Source organism: Canis lupus, chromosome 11 (genome assembly GCF_011100685.1).
Source record: "Canis lupus familiaris isolate Mischka breed German Shepherd chromosome 11, alternate assembly UU_Cfam_GSD_1.0, whole genome shotgun sequence".
NCBI classification, from domain to species: Eukaryota; Metazoa; Chordata; class Mammalia; order Carnivora; family Canidae; genus Canis; species Canis lupus.
In genome coordinates, this window is record NC_049232.1 from 26,599,765 (window position 1) to 26,622,040 (window position 22,276).

Sequence of the window (22,276 nt, forward strand, 5' to 3'; positions counted from 1 at the left end):
TTCAAATACTATAGCTTCAGTAACCCTGTTCTCCCAACACTACTCAAGTTTCAGTTACTACAAATTTCATTTAACTGTAACTGCATAAAGTACAAACTTTGCCACTGGGTCTTTAGTCCACAACTCACTAATGTAACATAAATGTTTATGATGAGGAGTGGCTGGTCATAACACTTCTTTCCAAGTCCATCCGATGGGTCACTGCAAATTCATCACTCAGTTCATATACAGATGTCAAGTGTGTAGTTGTAGGATTTCCTCATCCTCCAATGACAAACTCAAGTAACATTTTATAAAAATGGATAATCAAAAGAAAAGTGGCCAAGAAAAATGAAAGTACAGTAAAAAAAACTAACAGTGATAACTCTGACAGTGAAATTCATATTGAATGTATATGGAACTACAGAAGATGTAATTTTTGCTTCAATTATCAAACATTACTTTCCTTTTTTAAAAAATTTATTTATTCATGAGACACACACACACACAGAGGCAGAGACACAGGCAGAGGGAGAAGCAGGCTCCCTTCAGGGAGCCTGATGTGGGACTTGATCCCAGGACCAGGGATCACAATGCCTTGAGCTGAAACAGATGCACTGCTAGGCCACTCAAGCGTCCCTGGTCTTAGTAGTTTCAAATGAAAAATGCACTGTCAATCATTGTCCCTAAGGTAGCATGTTGTTTCTGACTGTTTTCAACATTTTTTCTGTATTTACTTTTCAGAGGTTGACTGTTAAGAGTTATGGTGTTGATTTCTCCAGAGAAATCCTACTTTCATCCTACTGAAAATTCAGTTTCATGGATCTATTTATTTATGCCCTTCACCATATTTGGGGATTCTTCCATCTTTATTTCTTAGTGTATTTTTTCATTATTTTTCAGTAGTCTTTCTCCCTTCCTAAGACACCAATGACAGAAACGTTAACTATTTTGTTATAATCTCACAGGTCCCTAACCATTTTTTTTTTCCTATTTATTTAGATTTTATAGTCATTTTTATCTCTCTTCAAGTTTACTGGTTCTTCTCTTTCCCTGCTGAGCCCTATTCAGTGATTTTCAAACATTTTTAGTTGTATTTTTTGAGTTCTAAAAATTCCACTTGATTTTTTATATCATCTACTTCTTTGCTGAAGTTGTCATTTTTTCTAGTGTTCATAATCATTTGCTGAAGCATTTTTATAACTGCTTTAAAATCCTTGTTAGGTAATTCAATTTCTGTGTCATCTCACTGTTGGCATCTGTTAACTATCTTTCCTAGTTCAAGATTTGATTTTTTGTATCCTGGACATTGTGGGTGTCAAGTTTTAAGATTCTGAAATCTACTACCTCTTCCTTTTCAGCAAGCAGTTAAAATGTTTTTTTTTTTTTATATAGATTTTATTTATTTATTCATGAGACACAGAGAGAGAGAGGCAGAGACACAGGCAGAGGAAGAAACAGGCTCCATGCAGGGAGCCCAAAATGGGACTCGATCCTGGGTCTCCAGGATCACGCCCTGGGCCAAAGGCGGCGCTAAACCTCTAAGCCACTGGGCCTGCCCAAATGTTTATGTTTAATACACTGGTCCTTGTCTTGCTATGATTCTAAGACAGTTTAGTTTCCAGACCCTTTGCAGAGTTGTTTTAGTCTGTTTCCTTTATATCCTATCAAAGGCTCATCTAGAAACCTGGCAATATTCCACACTGTGTTTCAGTTCCCAAGTCTTCTGCTGTGTTAATTCTAGTCAGTTTCTCACGTGGGTCACCAGAGAGCAAGCCCAAGACTTCATTTGTGAAATCCATTTCCCCAGCTCCCTTCTCTCCAAAATCCTACCATTACTCTCTAGTTAGGAGGTGGAGGAACATCAATTGTCACCACTGGACTCTCTACAATAGGCAAGATGTCCTTCCTTGGCCTCTTATCACCTGGTAGGGGAACTGAAACACTGCTTCATTACTGCTGGTGTGAGGGTGGAAGTTCAGACTCCTCACTTACTCTCACTGACAACTCCATGGAGTGGGGAGCAAACTGATGCCTCACTATCTCAGTGCCATCAAGCATAAGGTCAGACTACAGACCCTCCAACACCACCACCTCTCACTCACCAACACACACACAATGGCATCACCTCTGCTCCACGTGAAAAACCACCTTGGTAGTGTCAGGTAGGGGAAGACATTCAAATATCCTTCTTGGCCTCTACCACCACCATCCCAACAGAAGCAACAGCCTTCTACTCCCATATGGAGGGTAGAAAATCAGGCTCTACACTTGGTGTCTGCGGGTACCACACCAGGAGGAGAAACAGAGAATAATCTCCTACCATTGGGCAGAGGATAGAAATTCCAGCTCTCTGTTCAATACTCACTGATGCCACCTTGGTCAAGTAACAGAATACTGCATCACACTGTATCACTGCCATCAATAGCATGTATTAGTTCAGCCTATCCACTTGGCTTCTGTTGATACCATTCTGGTGGAGGCATGAGGACAGCCTGCTACCACCAAGTGAGAGGTGGAAATCCAAGTTTCCCATTCAACTTCCACTGGTATTAAGGGTGGGGTGGGAGATTACCATGGTCTTTGGCTAAAGCATTGTCCAAAAGGGTTTAGTTCTATTAGGCTGCCCTTTTCCTAGTAATTTCTCTAGAAAGAGTAGGGCTTTAGGATGCCTGGGTGGCTCAGCGGTTGAGGGTCTGCCTTTGGCTCAGGGTGTGATCCCGGGATCCAGGATAGAGTCCCACATCGGGCTCCCTGCATGGAGCCTGCTTCTCCCTCTGCCTAGGTCTCTGCCCCGCCTCCCTCTCTTTCTGTGTCTCTCATGAATAAATAAATAAAATATTTAAAAAAAAAGTTGGGCTTTTTTCTATCTGTACCTGTTAGCATTTCCTAGATGTAGTCTTCTCCAATGCCCACTCTGGGATATATAAAGGGCAAAAAAATGCCCAATCATGTTATTCTTCAAGAAAGCCAGTCTGGGGATCCCTGGGTGGCGCAGTGGTTTGGCGCCTGCCTTTGGCCCAGGGCGCGATCCTGGAGACCCGGGATCGAATCCCACGTCGGGCTCCCAGTGCATGGAGCCTGCTTCTCCTTCTGCCTATGTCTCTGCCTCTCTCTCTCTCTCTCTCTCTGACTATCATAAATAAATAAAAATTAAAAAAAAAAAAAAGAAAGCCAGTCTGCTTTCTTCTTCCTATCTTTTAGAGCCCTCTTATACTTGCTTTTAATATCATCATGTCCAAGGTTTTTAGTTGTACTTAGCAGGATAAATAGTAAGAAATGAGTCTACTTTATCTTGTTCAGCATCAAAAGTTTAAGGTCATATTTTTAAATGGAGCAATTTATAGGATACAGGTGAACAACAGCTGACATAATAAAGTATCAAGCCATTTGTATGGTAATAGAGGTATAGAGAGATCAGATCCAATAGCAACAGCCCAAATCTGTTTGGCTAGATAGAGCTTTTCCACAAGGCAAGGGATTCTGGGAAGGACCAATTCATTTAAATCTAAGGTACCAACACAAACAAAAGAATTGGTGCCCTTCCCCCTAAAAAACCAAGTTACAAAAACATTCACTCAATTGATAGGATATGCCACAATATTTGACAGTATTGTCTTTATAAATAGCAAAAGCACCATCCTGTTTTTGCAAGCCACCATAAACTTGAGTTTAAATACTGATAAACATAAAATAGAAAAAAAAAAAAAAAACAACATAAAATAGAATGCCATTTGCAGCCAGGAGCTTGAGACATGTCAGAAACTCCCCATGTGACTTCAAGTCAACTTATTTGCCAGTCCCAAGGGCACTGATAATGAACTGAGTCAATCCCAACAGGCTCCAAATGAAACCAGCAGAAAAACACCAGGCTCCAACACCTCAAGTGAAGAAGCCAACAATCTATACCTCATAGAAGTAAAGAAAGAGTGTATTAGTTGTATCTTCCAAATGGCAGCAGACTTAAACCAGCTTGAAAAGGGATCCTGCATTTGGGTCCTGCTCTTGGGGTCTCCTCTTGCAATGGGAGAGGATTCTTTTTATTTTTTTTATTTTTTTTTTAAATTTTTTTTTTATTTTTATTTATTTATGATAGTCACAGAGAGAGAGAGGCAGAGACACAGGCAGAGGGAGAAGCAGGCTCCATGCACTGGGAGCCCGACGTGGGATTCGATCCCGGGTCTCCAGGATCGCGCCCTGGGCCAAAGGCAGGCGCCAAACCGCTGCGCCACCCAGGGATCCCGAGAGGATTCTTTTTAATTGCAAAAACCATCAACTGAAAACTTCATCTCTTGCTTTTACATTTAATACATATTTTATTTTATTTTTTCAAATTTTCATTTAAATTCTAGTTAGTTAACATACAGTGCAATATTGATTCAAGGAGCAGAATCCATCACTTACATATAACACCTAGTGCTCATCACAAGTACCCTCCTTAAGACCCATCACCCCTCTAGCCCATCCCCCACACACCTCCCTCTATCAACCCTCAGTTCGTTCTCTATCATTAAGAGTCTCTTATGGTTTGTTTCCCTCTCTTTTTCCCCCTTCCCATATGGTCATCCGTTTTGTTTCTTATATTCCACATTAGTGAAATCATATAGTATCTGTCTTTCTCTTATTTAGCATAATACACTCTAGCTCCACCCACATCACTGCAAATGGCAAGCTTTCGTTCCTTTTGATGGCTGAGTAATGTTTCACTGTGTGTGTGTACCACATCTTCTGTATCCATTCATCAGCTGATGGACATTTGGCCTCTGCAGTAATTTGGCTGTTGTTAACGCTGCTATAAACATCAAGGTGCATGTACCTCTTCAAATCAGTATTTTTGTGTCCTTTGGGTAAATAGCTAGTAATGCAATCGCTGGATCATAAAGGAATCTATTTTTAACCTTTTGAGAAACCTCCATACTGTTTTCCAGAGTGGCTGCAGCAGTTTGCATTCTCATCAACAGTGTAAAAGGGTTCCCTTTCTCCATAATCTCACCAACATTTGTTTCCTGAGCTGTCCATTTTAGCCATTCTGATAGGTGTGTGGTTAAAAATATTTTCTTAAAAGAAAACAAAGAGAAGAGATGGAGGTACAGAGTGTCTTCCACCACCCACAGAGAAGACAAGGATCAAGCCCACATGGAGCACATAGTGAGGGGATGATGAGTGAGAATGAGCCCAACCCCTGGCCACAGGAACATCAATCTCTGTTCTAAGCACGTAGGCACACATTGTTCTCCTCTGCTGGCCTCAACTTCACCAGGTGAGAGTATTTGATTTTCCGCACCCTCCTAACCTGTGGTAGGATGAAATTTTAACTATCACTTTCCTAAAACCACTGTTCCTGCTACTGCTATCCTTCTAGTTATCTTCTCATACCATATACCCTCTCCATGTTGGCAAATGTGACTACACTAAGATGCGGGAAGTCATGGAGAACATGGTCTGCATATTAACACAGCCTAATTAGGTCCTCTCTGACACCAGGAAAAAGAAAAAGGCTCATTTGTCCCAGAAACGCTTAGCTCTGAAGGATCTGAGTGATCTAAGGTTTCCTCCACTTAACATACAAACTGTCAAGAACCTGATGCTGCCCTTCCAAGATAGTGCCAGGATTCCAGGGCACTGGCAGAGAGACAGACAAAGCAAAAGAGGACTGTGAGGAGGATAAGAGGAAGAGAGAACTTAGAAAGGTCTCCAAAGTAGCCATCAGAGGAGCTTCTTTCAAGGATAGGACTCAAGTGGAAATGTAAAAAATGATGTGGGACATTCTCTGGCTATCACATCAGTTCATGATCCATCACAAGTGTAAGATTTCTTTCTGGTATAAGCCTGCACCTACAAGCCCTCCCAGACATTAGGGGCAAAGGGCTATGATTCTCTCTCTTTCTCCTTTTCATTCCCTTAGTTTGTACACAAATTTAGAACTGGAGGAAACCTCAGCCATCCTCTTGTTCTACCACTGTGTTGTACATTTAAGGAACCTGAAGCCTGGAATAGGCAATACATTTGCTACATGTTCAAAGGACAAGGACAAGGATCAAGGCTTCCTTCCCAGCCCAGCTGCTCTGTTCCTTAAGCTTGTATCTGATCCAAGTGTGAGAAGATCTGTTTTAATCTCTATACTCCTCACTCTTGTCTGTAATAATGAAGAGTATGATTATCTCTGCTTTATGCCTCATTTTCCATGTAATGCAAAGTTGCATCCTAAACAATGAAATGCTCCCAGCACTGGTATATTTTTTTAAGTAGTCTATAAAGGATTTCTTATTTGGTATTAACTGCCCTTTAAATTATTCCAGTATTATTGTCATAACCCCATGCTTATTTTAACAGCTTCAGGAAGAAGTGATTCCCATCAAGGCCATTCATTAGGCTTACTAACTCCCTGGAGAGATCACATACCTTGTCTTCCTTTGAACTCTCCACTTCTGCTCCCTCCTTGAATTTTGCCAGTGCGCTCTTGAGGTCCTGAGATGTGTAGGTGTTGGTGTTGATGTCCAGCCTGTCCAAAGATAAGGTTAGAGTCAGGACGGAAGCATCATCTTTCCCAAGAAAAAACCACTTCTCCCACCATAGGGTAGGGGGCTGGCACTCCAAAACAAAGCAAGCCAGGCCAGCTCAAACTCAGAGTGTACCACTCTAGCTTCACCTTTGGTTAGCCACAAGTCAACAGGTAGTTTTACCTTGAAGGTAGAGGAGAAAATACACAATTGAAGATGGTTCATTTCATGAAAGAGGAGGAAATGCATGGGCCAGACAGAGGCCTATCATGGACGGAGAGCTTTCAGCAAGGTACTCAGCAGAAGTAAATCTGGAATGTTTGTGCAATGCTATTCTACAGCATGTGACAAAGCAGGACCCCCTGGAGGAGAGTGGGCACAGCACCCTATTTATATTCTTCTAGTAAAGGGACCAGTCGGACCTGAGCCTCCCTTACATATACATGGCCTGATTTCACAAAGCAGCTTCCTTCACAAAAACAGGTTGGATAAATTCACACCTTAACATCAATTCCTGGGCACAGAGTAGATGCAGGAGGGATGTGTTAACCTGACCAAGGAATGAGCTTGAGATATCAAAGACTAGAAGCAAAGCCAACCATCTTCCAAAGTTGGCCTCCAAGGAGAGAGAGAAAAGCAACCAGGGCTTTACTCATTTAGTCTTTGATTCAGCCTAGAGATCCCTTGGAGCCCTGAGAAAAACACTCACCTTTTCCAAACCCCAATCCTCATAAACTAATTAATAATAGCTAATACTCCCAGTTTTTGAGCACGTAACCATGTGAGTCACTGTTCTAATCCTTTAAAATTATTTCATTCAACTGATACCACAATCCTAAGAGGCAGGGAAAAACGATCCCTATTCCAGAAAAGCATCACCCACAGCCAGTAGCATGAGGATACCACTGCCCCTTATCCCTAAGAGAGAGCTAACTATTTGAGGGTACAGCTTGAACAGATTACCCTCGCCCTCCTCTAAGACTTGGTCAGGACAAATCCCATTATGTATCTTATCTCTATTTACTGCCGTAAACTCCCACTCTTCCAGACCACTAGCCATCACCCATTCTCAGCCCAAACTATACACCCACCCAAGTGTGCACATGTGTGACTGCACACAGAGACATAAAACCACTTTCAGCTGGTATTCTTACTTCATTCTTCACTCACAAAAATAGATGCTATCATCAAGAACCCCTTCATATTCCCCTCATCAGCTCTATACACCAACTTCCACCAAATCTACATTCTCTGCTTTCCCTTCCATGGCAATGGATAACAGCATCCTTGCTCCTATTAACCTTATGTTCCAGATCCCACTTCCCTTTTCAAAAGCTTTAACTCTCATTATTATACTGCTCCCTCCTTTCTGCATCCTCAATTTCTCTCTTTGGTTGGATTATTCCTTTGAATATATCAAGACTCTTCTGACTCCAGAGTCTCTAATTATCATGCCATTTCCATGCTCTCCTTCAGAGTAAAACTTTATAAACACATTTCTTAATTCACTATTCTCATATTCGTGACTGCTACTTACACTGCTATTTGTTCTAATCTAGATTCAGTTCCCACACCCTACTAAAACTTCTCATTAAAATTACTAAAATAATTGATCATATTAATGGACTAATGGACTCTTCACTCATGTCATGCTCCTCAAGCACTCTGCAGCATTTACACAGTTCACCCTTCCCTCCTTGAAACACTCTCCTTCCTAGTTTCTTGTTACTACATTCTGCTGCTTCTTCTTCCCTTTCTTCCCTCCTTTGACTCTTTTGCTGGTTCCTCATCTCCTACCTGAATCCTATATACTGGAATGCCTTATAGTTCAATCCTGAATAATCTTCTTTATCTCCACATTTTTCCCTAGTTCTTTTAAAAAATCTGTCAGGCAAAAAAAAAAAAAAAAAAAAAAGAAAATCTGTCAGGCAATGATGCCCAAATTTCTATCACTGACCCAATCTTCTCCACTGAGTATCAGCCAGACTCTGGGACAACTACCTGACACATCATGGATCTCAGATGTTCATCAGGCACCCCAAACTTACTATATCTAAAACACAGGTCTTGATGTTTCTCCTCATAAATCTGTTCCTCTCCCAATTTTTTTCTATTTCAAAAAATGGTACTTCCAAGAACCTAACTGTATTAAATGCCCAAAACAAAGCTTTATCTCAAATACCTCCCCATCACCTTCTTTAAACCCCTAAATCTAACCCCTAAATCTATATTGTAAGCAAGTCCTGCTGCACTACCTCCAAATTAAATCTCCAAACCCATCCCTCTCCATCATGACACTCTAGACTAAGCCACCGTTTTACGTCATCCACTGAAACGACACCCTAATTGTCTCTCTGTGCTTCTTCTTTTGTCCACCTTCAACCTATTCTCCATATACACAGCAACTACACTAACTTTCCTAAACTGTATTATATTAAACCACTCTCCCACCCCAAATCCTCCATTGGCTTTCCATTATATTTCTAGTTAAATCAAGACTGCTCAACATGCATCATCAAACTCCACATGATCTGACCCCTCATCAGGCTGCTCTTCAAAATCATTTATTACTCTTCCTTCTTCTCTTACTCTCTAGTCACCCTGGTCATTTTCTTGTTTTCCAAATTTGATGAAGACTTTTCCGTAACAAGCTAGAGACTCTTTTTCCCTCTGCCTGAGATGCTCTAACCTTAAACCTATAAAATTAACACTTTGCATGACTAAATCCCAGTCATTCTTTAGGTCTCAGTTCAAATAGCATTTTAATGAGGTCTTTCAAACCATCCTATCTAACGGGGCCTTCTCCAGGGACTGATTATCTTGTTTATTTCTCCTCTACTTTCTACCATTATCTACCAATTTCTACCATTAAGTAATTACTTTACTTGCATTTTGATTTTTCTGTTTTCCTGGCTGCCAGCCTCCGTAATGCTGGCATCCTGTTTTGTTTACTACTGTACCCCTAATACATGGCACACAGGCACTTAATAGGTCTTTTGTGAAATGAATGAAGGGAGCAAGGAAATGGTCATCTGGCCCACTCCCTAAACCACAATGCCATATTGTACCATGGTAAATGCTCAACTCAAGATGGGACAACCTGGATGTACTCTGTTCCTCAGCCCTCTGAACATAAGAAGGTGATTCAAAGAAGGTGGTTGTTCCAGGGCAAAAAGATACAATCTCAAGATGTTGACAGGGATATAAACTAGCACCAATGGAGGTGACAATGCTCAACACATAAATAGTAAGAGAAAACCCTGTTGCTAGGAACCAAATACACACTGAAGGCAATGCCAGAAGAGGCCTCTAAAACAAGTCAGAGTCAGATGCCTTGTCCTAGGCATTTCAGCTCTAGTTAGCAGTGTGGCCAGTCACGTATCCAGCAGAACTAGTGGAGAGCCGACCATGGATTAGGCTAAATGGACCGTCCCCATTCCTCCTTAGCCAGTGGTTCTTAACTCTGTGATAATCAACTTCTTTGACAATCTGATGGAAAACTGTGGGTCTTGTTTGTCTTGTCCCCCAAAACAGAATAAGCAAATCAGCAAAATACTTTAACAACTGTGGAAATAAATTCTGCCCTTTAGCCTCTGTTCCCGTTCTGGTACTGAAGAGCCAAGAAGACACTTTTAAGTGGAATTGGAGGAGCCCAAGATGAGGTGCACCACGGAGGAAGAAGTCACCATCAAAGGCAGCCAGAGACTCACTGAGCTCACAGCAGTGAGACCCACACCACCTTGTCAATGCCTTTGGGTTGCTGTTCAGACAGGTTTGCCACTATTAACAAATGCTGAGAAGGAAGAGGGTATGTCCAGTATACCCTGGAGGCCATTCCAGACTAGAACCCTCAGAAACATGCCAAAGGAGAAAAGTAAAGAAGCAGAAGTTGGGCAGTTATCTCTCTCTTATGGTGTGCCTATCACAGACCACATGAATGACTCTGATTTCTATTGTAAAAAGAGAAGAGTAACAGATAAAGCATTAACATTCCTCCTAAAGATCTATGGTCAGGTACTGGAAAACAAACTTTCCACAACAGTAAAACCAACAAACAAATTCCAAACTAATCAAGCTCCTAATTCAATATTCTTAAATCAAAAATAAAATAGTCTTTTTATTTAGAAAGTAAGACTTGGCATAGATAATGACAAAAGATCTCCTGACATACTCTGAGACACTGATATATGCATATATATGTGTGTGCTAGGGATGGAGGGAGCTTGGTAGGGGTTATAACAATGAAATTTTATTCCTTCTTAGATGCCTGTAAGAAATGAATCATCACATGGCCTCTGGGTATAGGCCTATCAAGAGGGATGGGAGAAGATAAAGATCCTTCCCAGTTGGAGACTGTGTGGAGGACAAATATCTCTTTATCTTATCACAATATACAGTCAAATTTTATAACCGCCCACATCTGAACAGGCTGCTCTATGGGGCTGTGGTGCTACAGGACTGAAGGTGCATATACACAGGTGGGATAACCTGAGTACATCAAGGAAAAGACTCAGGTAAGAACTGGGTCTCTGCACTCTCAGTCTTATATCTAACTACAGAATATTATTGAAATAATGAAATTTCAAGGACTAACTTTGCTCAGTCCATTACTGGATTGCCAATACTTGCATTATTAAAACAGGGGAATCAAACTCTTTGTTACGACCACATCATATTTTAGGTTTTGTGTGTCTTAGGGCAATCGTTCCAACTACTCAGCTCTGCCAGGTTAACGGGAAAGCAACCACAGACCATCCACAAATGAACGAGCATAACTGTGTTCCAATAAAACTTTATTTATGGATACCAAAACTCTAAAAGCCATGAAATAGCATTTTTTTTTGCTTTTTTACAGCCATTAAAAAATGTTAAAAACAACTTAGCTTATGGGCTGTACAAAAATAAGTAGCAGTCTCAATATGGCCCAGGGGCCATAGTCTGCTGGTCCTTGTGTTAGAAACCTCAGGATTGTTTTTTTTTTTTAAGATTTTATTTATTTATTCATGAGACACACACACACACACACACACACAGAGAGAGAGAGAGAGAGAGAGAGAGAGAGAGAGGAGAGGGGCAGAGATACAGGCAGAGGGAGAAGCAGGCTCCATGCAGGGAGCCTGACGTGGGACTTGATCCTGGGTCTCCAGGATCAAGCCCTGGGCTGAAGGCAGCGCTAAACCACTGAGCCAACCGGGCTGCCCTCATGATTGGTATTTATGACCTTTCAAATTGCCCAAATCTAGCAGCCCCTGCAAACTCCATGCCTCCTCCACTCTCATGTAAAAAGGAACTTGCATATAATGCTGAATAACTCAAGCCAAAGAATAGAAAAAGAGAGACAAATTGTCCAAAAAATTAAATAATCTAAACTGGTTATTAAAAAATAAAGCAATCTCTTAGCATTGGAAAGTTTTATCCTACAAGAAAGCCTGTTTTAGTATGGACTAACAAGAGGAAAAGTTAGTCTGAATTAAAGACTTTAAAATGCAATTTTATTGTTCACCAAGGAAGTATTACTGGCAAAGCAGAAGGCCTAACAGGCCTGTTTTAATGAATAGATGACTCATCTGTAATCAGTGCATTAATTGTTGAGATTCAAATGGGTGCTCTTAAAGTACTGGGAAAAATAGCTTCATTTTTAAAACAGGTTAAGCATTCCCCCTACAGCCTTTTCTAAAGTATCCATTTGCTTTGCAAACTATTTCCTTCCAAAGATTCTACAAGTAAACTTTCACAAAACCTTGACAGATTTATCACAAATTCTAGACTACTAAATTTCAAATTTTAAAAAAAGCCACATGAATTTGGGTAAGAAATATTACCTTGTCGTTACTTTCAGTATTACAAAATCAATGTTGTCAACCTCCCAGTCCCGAGGGTTGTCACTGTACCTTTTGCCTTTTCTCAACCCTTTCAAATTATTTCTGTACTTGTCCTCTTCTTGGAGTTTCACTTCTCTTGCCCCAGTCTGAAGATTCAGCCGTACATGGGATCCTACAGGGACAGCCTGACCTGAAAGCCAGGAAGAAAGAGGGCTCATGAGGTATACGGTCCTTGAAGGGACACTGCAATGGAATGGTTGACTAACAAGCCAACAGAATTTATTAATTCATGAAGACCAGACTCTGCTGTGTTCCATTACCTGAATCCATCCATCTCTCTAACACACACACACACACACACACATACACACACACACACCTCATACATATTTTCTCCTTTTGCTAACACATATCAAATGAAGGAAATGAGGCAGATGGGCAAGGGCATCTCACTTCAATTCAGAGACCAATAACCCCAGTTAGAACCTGCATCTTTAAGCTATTCTGTTTTCTTTAAACTGAGCTATAATAAGCTTTTCTGTTAATGTGCAGGTGAATAGTAAATATCTACTCACCCTTAAGGACATGGCTACATCACTGCATTCTCCATGACACCCTTCTTGCATCTCCCCTGACAGTCTAAGAAAACCCCAGAGAGCTTGCCATTCCAGCAACCTCAGACCTCACCACCTCTATCTATTCATCATTAAGCTCCTTCTATGCAGCTCTCTCCTTGATGAGCACAGGGACTGGATCTCCTCCTATTTTATTTCCCAAGTCCCTAGACCATGGAGTGATTGGAAGGTAGGAGGACAGAGCAAGCCAAGGAGGCAGGGAATGGAATCAATAGAAACTAAAAACCTATGCCCACCCATTTCAGAAGAGTCAATCCACCAGCTGAAAAAACAAGTAATGTGAAGGGATGAGCTATTCGCATACATTGTACAAAAGTACTCAATGATAGTTAAAAAGGAGGTAGAGACACTACAAAAAAAGAACTGTAGGCCATTATCTCTGATGAACACAGATGTAAAGATTCTCCACAAAATATTAGCAAACCAAATCCAACAAAACATTTAAAAAATCATTTACCATGATCAAGTGGGATTTATTCCTGGGATACAAAGGTGGTTCAATATTTACATATCAATCAGTGTGATAGGTCATATCAACAAAAGAAAGCACAAAAACCATATGCTCATTTCAAGATATGCAGAAAAAGTATATGACAAAGTACAACATCCATTTATGATAAAAATCCTCAACAAACCAAGTTTAGAGGAAACATATCAACATAATAAAAGTCATCTATGAAAAACCCAGTTAACATCATGCGCAGGTCTCAAAAAAAACAGAGCTTTTTCCCAAAGATCAGGAAGACAAGAATGGTTCCCTCTCATTTATTCAACTTAATACTGGAAGTCCTAGCCACAGCAATCAGACAAGAATAAACAAAAGGCATCCAAATCAGTAAGGAAGAAATAAAACTTCCACTATTTGCAGATGACATGATATTATATGTAGAAAACTTTAAAGACCACACTAAAAAACTACTAGACCTGATAAATCAACTCAGTCAAGGCACAGGATACAAAATCAATATACAGAAATTTGATGTATTTCTATACACTAATAATGAAGTAGCAGAAAGAGAAATTATGCAATCTCATTTATAACTGCACCAAAAGTAATAAAATACTTAAGAATGTAACTAACCAGGGGCACCTGGGTGGCTCAGTGGTTGAGCGTGTGCCTTCAGCTCAGGTCACAATCCCGGGGACCTGGGATCAAGTCCTGCATCAGGTTCCCCTTGCGGAGCCTGCCCTTCCCTCTGCCTAGGTCTCTGCCTCTGTCTCTGTCTCTCTCATATAAATAAATAAAGTCTTTTAAAAAATCTATACATTTAATGCAATACCTAACAAAAGACCAAAAGCATTTCTCACAGAGCTAGAACAAATAATCCTAAAATTTGTATGAAACCACAAAGACCCTCAAAAATCAAAGCAATCTTGAAAAAGAACTAATCTGGAGGTGTCACAATACCAGATTTCAAGATATACTATAAAGCCGTACTAATCCTAACAGTATGGTACTGGCACAAAATGGACACACAGATTAATGGGACAGAATAGAGTCCAGACGTAAACCCACAATGATATGATCAAGAAATATACGACAAAGGAGGCAAAAATATACAGTGGCAAAAAGAAAGTCTCTTCAACAAATCAGTGTTGGGAAAACTGGACCACCTTCTTACCCCATTCACAAAAATAAACTTAAAATAAATTAAGGACCTAAATGTGACACCTGAAACCATAAAAATCCTAGAAGAGAGTACAGGCAATAATTTCTCTCACACTGGCTGTAGAAACATTTTTCTAGATATATTTCCAAAGGCAAGGGAAGCAAAACCAAAGAAAACTATCGAGACTATATCAAAATAAAAAGCTTCTCCATAGCAAAAGAAACAACAAAACAAAATGACAATCTACTGATTGGGACAAAATATTCCAAGTGATATATCTGGTAAGAAGTTAGCATCCAAAATATATATAAAGAACTTATACAGATCAACACCAAAAAAAAAAATAATAATCCAATTGAAAAAATGGGCAGAAAATTGTGCATTATTGGTGCAAAAGCAAACTGATGCAGCCACAGCACCAGAAAAACAGTACAGAGGTTCTTCAAAAATTAAAAACAGAATTACCAAATGATCCAGTAATTCCACTATTGGCATTTACGTAAAGAATACAAAAAACACTAACTTGAAAAGATATATGTACTACTATGTTTACTGCAGCATTATTTATAATAACCAAGATATGGAAGTAACCCAAGTGTCCATCAATAGCTGAATAGATAAGATGTGGTATATGTACAATGGAAATATTACTCATGGGCACCCCAGGTGTCTCAGCAATTTAGCGCCATCTTCAGCCCAGGATGTGATTCTGGAGACCCGGGATCGAGTCCCACGTCGGGCTCCCTGCATGGCGCCTGCTTCTCCCTCTGCCTGTGTCTCTGCCTCTCTCTTTCTCTGTCTCTCATGAATAAATAAATAAAATCTTTAACAACAAAAAAAGGGAAATATTACTCAGATATAGACAAGAATTAAATCTTGCCATTTCCAACAATATAGATCTAGAGGATATATGGTTAAGTGAAATAAGTCAATCAGAGAAAGACAAATACCATATGATTTCACTCATATGTGGTATTTAAGAAACAAAACAAAAGAAGAGACCAAAAAACAGGCTCTTAAATATAGGTAGCAAACTTGCAGTTACCAGAGGGGAGGTGGGTGAGAAGGCAAAACAGGTGAAAGGGATAAAGAATATACCTATCATGCTGAGCACTGAGTAATGTATAGAATTGAAGAATCACTATATTGTACACCTGAAACTAATATAGCACGGTGTTAATTATACTGGAAATAAACAAGAATTTTTTAAAAACACTGGTTAAAAAGCAAGTGTGCAAGATCACATACTATAAACAAAATGTTACACTTCTTCATTCATACATGCAATTAACATTTTTCAAGCAACTCTATATATATCAGGCCACTGTGGTAGGTTTTAACAATATAAAGAGCAATGTTAATGGCCAAAGGGTTAGAAAATTTTAGGGAAGGGGTTCAAGATACTAGAAATCTAGAAGAGGGATCCCTGGGTGGCACAGCGGTTTGGCGCCTGCCTTTGGCCCAGGGCGTGATCCTGGAGACCCGGGATCGAATCCCACGTCGGGCTCCCGGTGCATGGAGCCTGCTTCTCCCTCTGCCTGTGTCTCTGCCTCTCTCTCTCTCTCTCTCTCTCTCTCTCTGTGTGTGTGTGACTATCATAAATAAATAAAAAATTAAAAAAAAACTTTAAAAAAATAAATCTAGAAGAAAAACTGCTCTAACATCTCAACTTTGACTGTGTTTTCTCCTGCCAAAGGATGGCATAGCCTTGCTGATGCTGAATTTGCTTCAAGGATCAAAAAAGGATGATGAGGGGTAGCCCGGGTGGCTCAGTGGTTTAGCGCCACCTTCAGTCCAAGGGGTGATCCTGGAGACCGAGGATCGAATCCCACATCAGGCTCACTGCAGGGAGCCTGCTTCTCCTTCTGCCTTTGTCTCTGCCCCTCTCTCTTCTCTCTCATGAATAAATAAATAAGATCTTTAAAAAATTATTTTAAAAAAGGATAACGATATAAAACCATTCCGTTAAGGGAAGTATATAGCACAAGTTCTCTCGGAACTTGATCAGATAAACCCTGACTATAAAACGGTAATGATGTAGTAAAAATTCAAGTTTTCTCAATTCTGACAGAACCGCAGTGAACTCCAAGTCCCACCAACTACCGTGTCCCCACCAGAGAACGAAGGAGCCATGAAAACACCATGCCTTCATGGTATTCTGTTCCTGCTGCTCCACTTCAGTAGGGAGTTTCTGTATCTCTGGCTAAAAAGTTAATGGGAACTTAAGTACATGAGTGTATGTGCATAATGATCTCCTTTCAACCTCAAAAGCAACCAAAATTCTTCAAGGTTAAAAAAAAATCTGTCCCAAGTAGAGTGGGAAAACCTTACTCTGGGGAGATTTCCTGAACAGGGTTAAATTGAGGGTTTAATGTGGCAAAAAGTGAGACCCAGACTGGAAAATAGGGAATCCAAAATAGAGCTGTGTGTATAGACCAGACACACAAATCGACAGGAGGCCAGGAGCACAAGAAGCAGGAAGAACTGGAAAGGCTATGGACGCAGCAGAGGACAAGGTGAGGCCAAGTGGTGGCAAGAACAAGGAACTGGCAACTTCTTTTTTTAAATAATTTATTTATTTGTTTGAAAGAGAGAGCTAGAGAGAGCTAGAGAAAGCACAAATGGTGAGGAAGGGCAGAGGGAAAGGGAGAAGCAGACTCCTTGCTGAGCAGGGAGCCTGACATGAGGCTCTATCCTAGGACCCTTAGATCATGACCTGAGCTGAAGGCAGACACTTAACTGACTGACCCACCCAAGCACACCAGACCTGGTAATTTCTGTTTTTCCTAGATCATGGGGCAATAGGTAACTTCTTCAGCATTAATCTCTGAATGTGTGAAGGCAAAAGGTTGTCTCAGATGGAGAGATCCCAAACTGACAAAACAAGAGTATATTCATGCACTAAAGGCTAAAAACAGGTCATCCTTGATATTCCCTTTACCTCACCAATTTCCATACCCAATGCATCTCTAAAACCTAATGATTTTTCTTGCCATAAAGTCTCATGAATTCATTCTGTCCTCCTCACCACTGTTTTGTCCAAACCATCACCATGTCTCTTCTAGACACCACCATAGACTTCCAGCTGGTTTCTCTATTCTACTCTTAGCTCCTGATCCAACTTCTTTACAAAGAACATTCTCTTTTTTCCAAAATACAAATCTGACTATGTCATTATCCCACTTTGAACCTTTTAAGGGCTTCTGACTTCTCTCAGAATAAAGATGAAAGTCCTCACCATGGTCAGTGAGGCCAGTTACTATCTAGGCCCTTGTCCACTCCCTATTCTCCAGGCCACACTAGCCTTTTTCTATCCCATGAAAGAAGCATGCTCACTCCTATGGTGGGGCCATTACCCATGCTCTTTGCTTTGCCCGGAATGTTCCTTCCAACGCCTGCCTCCATCTCCCCATCTTTCCAATCCCAGCTAACAGTCACTTCCTCTCAGTGGTATCCTCTATTTCCCCAGACCAGACCTGGCTACTCCCTATAGTCTTTTGCAGCACCATGGACCTTTTCTTTACAGCAATTACCACAATCAGTGGTTAGAGTTTAGTTTTTTAATTCATCTGGTAAATAGAAATGGTCACCATTTTATCCCCAGGGTCTATCCCATAGTCTAGGATACAATAAATCCTCAATAATTATTTGCTGAGTAAAACTTAAAAATGAGAAAGAGAAAATTCTAGCTCATCTAGAGGTGTGTGCAAACGCCAACAAGGATTTTCACTAGCTCAAGAGGATTCATGATAGTCATGTTAATAGTTTTTGTAGTAGTAAAACTAGTAAAAATAATACAACCAACAATAGTATTTTGAGTTTTCAGACATTTGATCAAAATCAGAAATGGACAAGGTGAAAAAAAATATGTGATTAAAAGTTTCAAAACATTAACAGGTTATACTGTGCCAGAGTGGCCAAGGAACAGACTAGAATCTTATGTGAATCAATTTATTTTATTTGGGGAAAATTCCAAAATTACTCCCTTCACATAAGCCACCACAGGGGGCAGGAGCAACCACAATAGCATTAACTTAAAATACAGGTTACTCTCATTTAAGATACACAAAACCAGCAATGGCAGCGGAAGAGGCAGAAGCAGTAGAAAATAGAATATTTTAAATGTTTCCACCCCACTGGGAAGAAGGCCAAGTTAGCGTGCAACCTGACCTGCATCCTTCTGGGGCCTCTGTCAAGGGACCAGGGCGCTCAGAAAGAGCAGAACGGAGGCAGGAAGTTAAAAGATACATCCAAGTAAAGAGTTAGGGATTAAAAGGTGGAGGGCAAGGAGACAGGCAGGAAATACGACAGGGATCCAAAAGGCAAACAGGTATGCAAAGCCTACAGTGTCTATGTCTCTACCACTAGCTGGGCACAAACCATGGCCTGAAAAAAAAAGTCTCTGTCAAGAAGCAACTCTGTCCAAATTAAGTAAGGCCATATAATACTTGAATTTTTACTCTTACTAGGAATCTGTCACTGACTTTAATCACAGTCCGAGACCAAAGTAACAAGTCTTGTTTTTCCAAGGGGGTAAGTCTGTAGTGGATTTCATTATTGTCACCAACTGTCTTCCCCCCTTGCCTGTACCCACACCCTTTGTCAAGTGACCTTACAGTTCCTCCTACCAGTAGTGAAGTACCTTTCCACCCCTTGACTCTGCACTTGGCTTATGACATGCTGTGGTCAGTGGGATGTTAGCAAATGTGCCACAGCAATTTAAAATGTGCTTGTGTGTTTTGCTAGCCTTAGCCTCTTGGAATTCTATCACCACCATGAGAAACGTTTGCTAGCACTCTGGCGTGAGAAGGATGAGCAACCCATGGAGTAGATGTGGACCCACACTGCAGACTGGAGCTAAGCCCAGCTGAGCCCAGCCACGGTCAACTAGGTCTAACTGATCTATAGACATATGAACAAGAATAAAAGACTGGATTTCTTTTCTAGCTTTTTACTCGGAACTACCTTTAAACTTAGACAAAAACTGCAAAAATAATACATTTTCCATATATGGAAAAGGCTGCCTACACAGCCTTTCCTAATGTTAATATATTACATAGTCATAAGTAATTATCACAACTGGAAAATTAACAATAACACTAACCAAACTATAAAGATCCTTTTTCAAGCCTTACCAATATTTCCACCATGCCCCTTTTGTTCTAGGATCCCACATGGCCTTTGTTAGTTCTCCCTAGTCTCCCATAGTCTGCAAGAATCCCTCAATCTTCCCTTGTCTTTCATGATCTTGACACTACAAGAAATACTGATTAGGTTTTCAGGATTGTCTGGTGTCTTCTCACCAGAGAATTCTAAATATTTCTTTATGCACCTCTAAAAAAATCACCTCATGATTAAACTTAGGTTGTGCATCCCTCACAGGAGCACCAAAAAAAAATGATGCAGTGTTCTTCTCAGTGCATCATATCACGAAGTTTGTGGTTTAATGTGTCTTACTGGTGATATTGGCCTTGGTCACTAATAAAAGTAGTTTCTACTGAGCTTTTTTCAATGTAGTAAAAAAAATCATAGCAAACTACCAAACTGAGAAAAGTAGGTTGACAACTTCTTAACAACTTAAGCTTACCATATGAATCCAGCAACCCCACATCTAGGTGTTTACCCAAGACAATTTAAAAGCATACGTTCACCAAAAACATGAATGCTCATTGTAGCATCATTTATAATAGCTAAAATGTGGAAACAACCCTAATGTCCATCAACTGATACATGAAGAAAATGTGGTATATACACATGGGAGAACACTATTCAACCATTAAAAGAAATAAAATACTGACAAACACAACATGGATGAACCTTGAATACATGATGTTCAGTGAAACAAGATGGAAAAAGTCACATATCATAGGATTTTTTAAGTAAAATTTAAAAAGAATAGGCCAATCAAAAGACACAGTATGGGGCGCCTGGGTGGCTCAGTTAGTTAAGCATCTGCCTTCAGCTCAGGTCAAGACCCTAGGGTCCTGGGATCAAGCCCCACATCAGGCTCCCTGCTCAGCGAGGAGCCTTTTCCCTCTCCCTCTGCCGCTCCCCCTGCTTGTACTCTCCTTCCCCCTTCCTCTTTCTGTGTCAAATAAATAAGTAAAATCTTTAGAAAAACATAGATACAGTACATCGGTGGTTGTCAGGAGCTAGGGGGAGGAAGGAATGGGATGTGATTGCTAATGGGGGTGGGGTTTCTTTCTGGGGTGATGAAAATGTTTTGCAATTAGACACTGGTAATTGTTGAAAGTCCTGGGCATATATTAAAAGCCACTGAATTGTTTTTAAAAATTACAAAGGAAATACTTTGAGATTACAGAAATCCCCTATCTCCTCAAACCACACCATTAGAAGAATCCTTCTATAACAATTACCACCATGGTGACAGTCTAATGGCAATTTTCTACTTCCCTCCTTCCTAATACGTTAATTGAAATTTCAAGTAGAGTAAGAAGAACACAATGAATACGTACATCTATATCACTCAGACTTAACTGTTACTTTTTTGTCACACTTGCTTCACTTTTTTGTACTATGAAATGTTAGAAACATAATACACACAAAAAAACATCACAATATGTCAATTCTAAATATTTCTGTATGCACCTCTAAAAAAATAAAGAGGGCAGCCCAGGTGGCTCAGCGGTTTAGTGCTGCCTTCAGCCCAGGGCCAGATCCTGGAGACCCGGGATCGAGTCCCACGACGGGCTACCTGCATGGAGCCTGCTTCTCCTTCTGCTTGTGTCTCTGCCTCTCTCTCTGTCTCTGTGTCTCTCATGAATAAATAAATAAAATCTTTAAAAAAGATAAAACATAAAAAAATAAAAAATAAAGAAAATTTGCTACAAAAAAAGAGAAGAGAGAAACAAAAAGAGAAAAGAAAGAAATTCTATTACAAGAAGACTGCTCAGTCCTCTATCTACTTAACAATTTACTTAAGTAATAAATATGGCCTCACGGATATTTTCTTCTATGAGTTATAATTCAATACTTTCATTATTTATTTTGTTGCTCAGTTGCTTCAGATTGGACAATTAGGAATTCCTTCAGGTTGGCTCTTATATCCTTTTAACTAGTTCCTTTCCCCATCATCGTCTTTTTTCAAGTATTTCCTTACTTTCTAATTCTATAAGATGTTACAAGTTCATGTTGTATTTTCCTTTCCTTGCCCTGGAATCAACTACTTCTCAAGGAGCCTTAGTTTCTTTTATTGAAGAATAGTATTTAGAAACCACGATCTGGGTGCTAGGTATGCTCATTACTACTAGGTACCATGGCTCTTATACCCTGTCAGACATAGCTCAGAAATTCACAAATGTGTCTACATTTGTGCATATGCTCATACACCTATCTCTATTTCTTTATCTATTTTTATTAAAAACTACAAGTTCATACTGATATCTCAGATTTCAATCTAACACCACAGAGTTCATTTGTCTTTCCCCTTTCCTTACGCGTAACTTCTTTCTCCAACAGAAAGAAATTTGGCTCTTTTTACCTGCAATGTATTTATTTATTGTTCAATTCTAGCATGAATATAGCTTCAAAATTAGTGACCCAAACCCCTATGAGAAATGCACTTATGAAACCAGATTACAGCATCTATGTGCAGTTCTTTTGTCTCTGACTTTATAGTATCTAGTCCAGGTATCTTTTCATAAAGTCACTTAGGTTAGTTCTTGTCTTTCTTACCCCTGAGTAGAGTGACTAATGTATAATGTTTATTA

General features: G+C 40.0%; 1 protein-coding gene across 2 annotated transcripts in view; it reads right to left on the minus strand.

Annotated features, from left to right (window-relative positions):
• SIL1 (SIL1 nucleotide exchange factor) overlaps nt 1–22,276 on the minus strand; it is a 219,446-nt gene that overhangs the window by 79,551 nt on the left and 117,619 nt on the right. For both annotated transcript variants that reach the window (XM_038552319.1, XM_038552318.1), the window contains exons 4-5: nt 12,371–12,491; nt 6,382–6,481 (exon numbers count right to left, since the gene is read on the minus strand). In XM_038552319.1, coding sequence (XP_038408247.1) covers nt 6,382–6,481; nt 12,371–12,491 — 221 coding nt within the window. The remainder of the gene's footprint in view (nt 1–6,381; nt 6,482–12,370; nt 12,492–22,276) is intronic.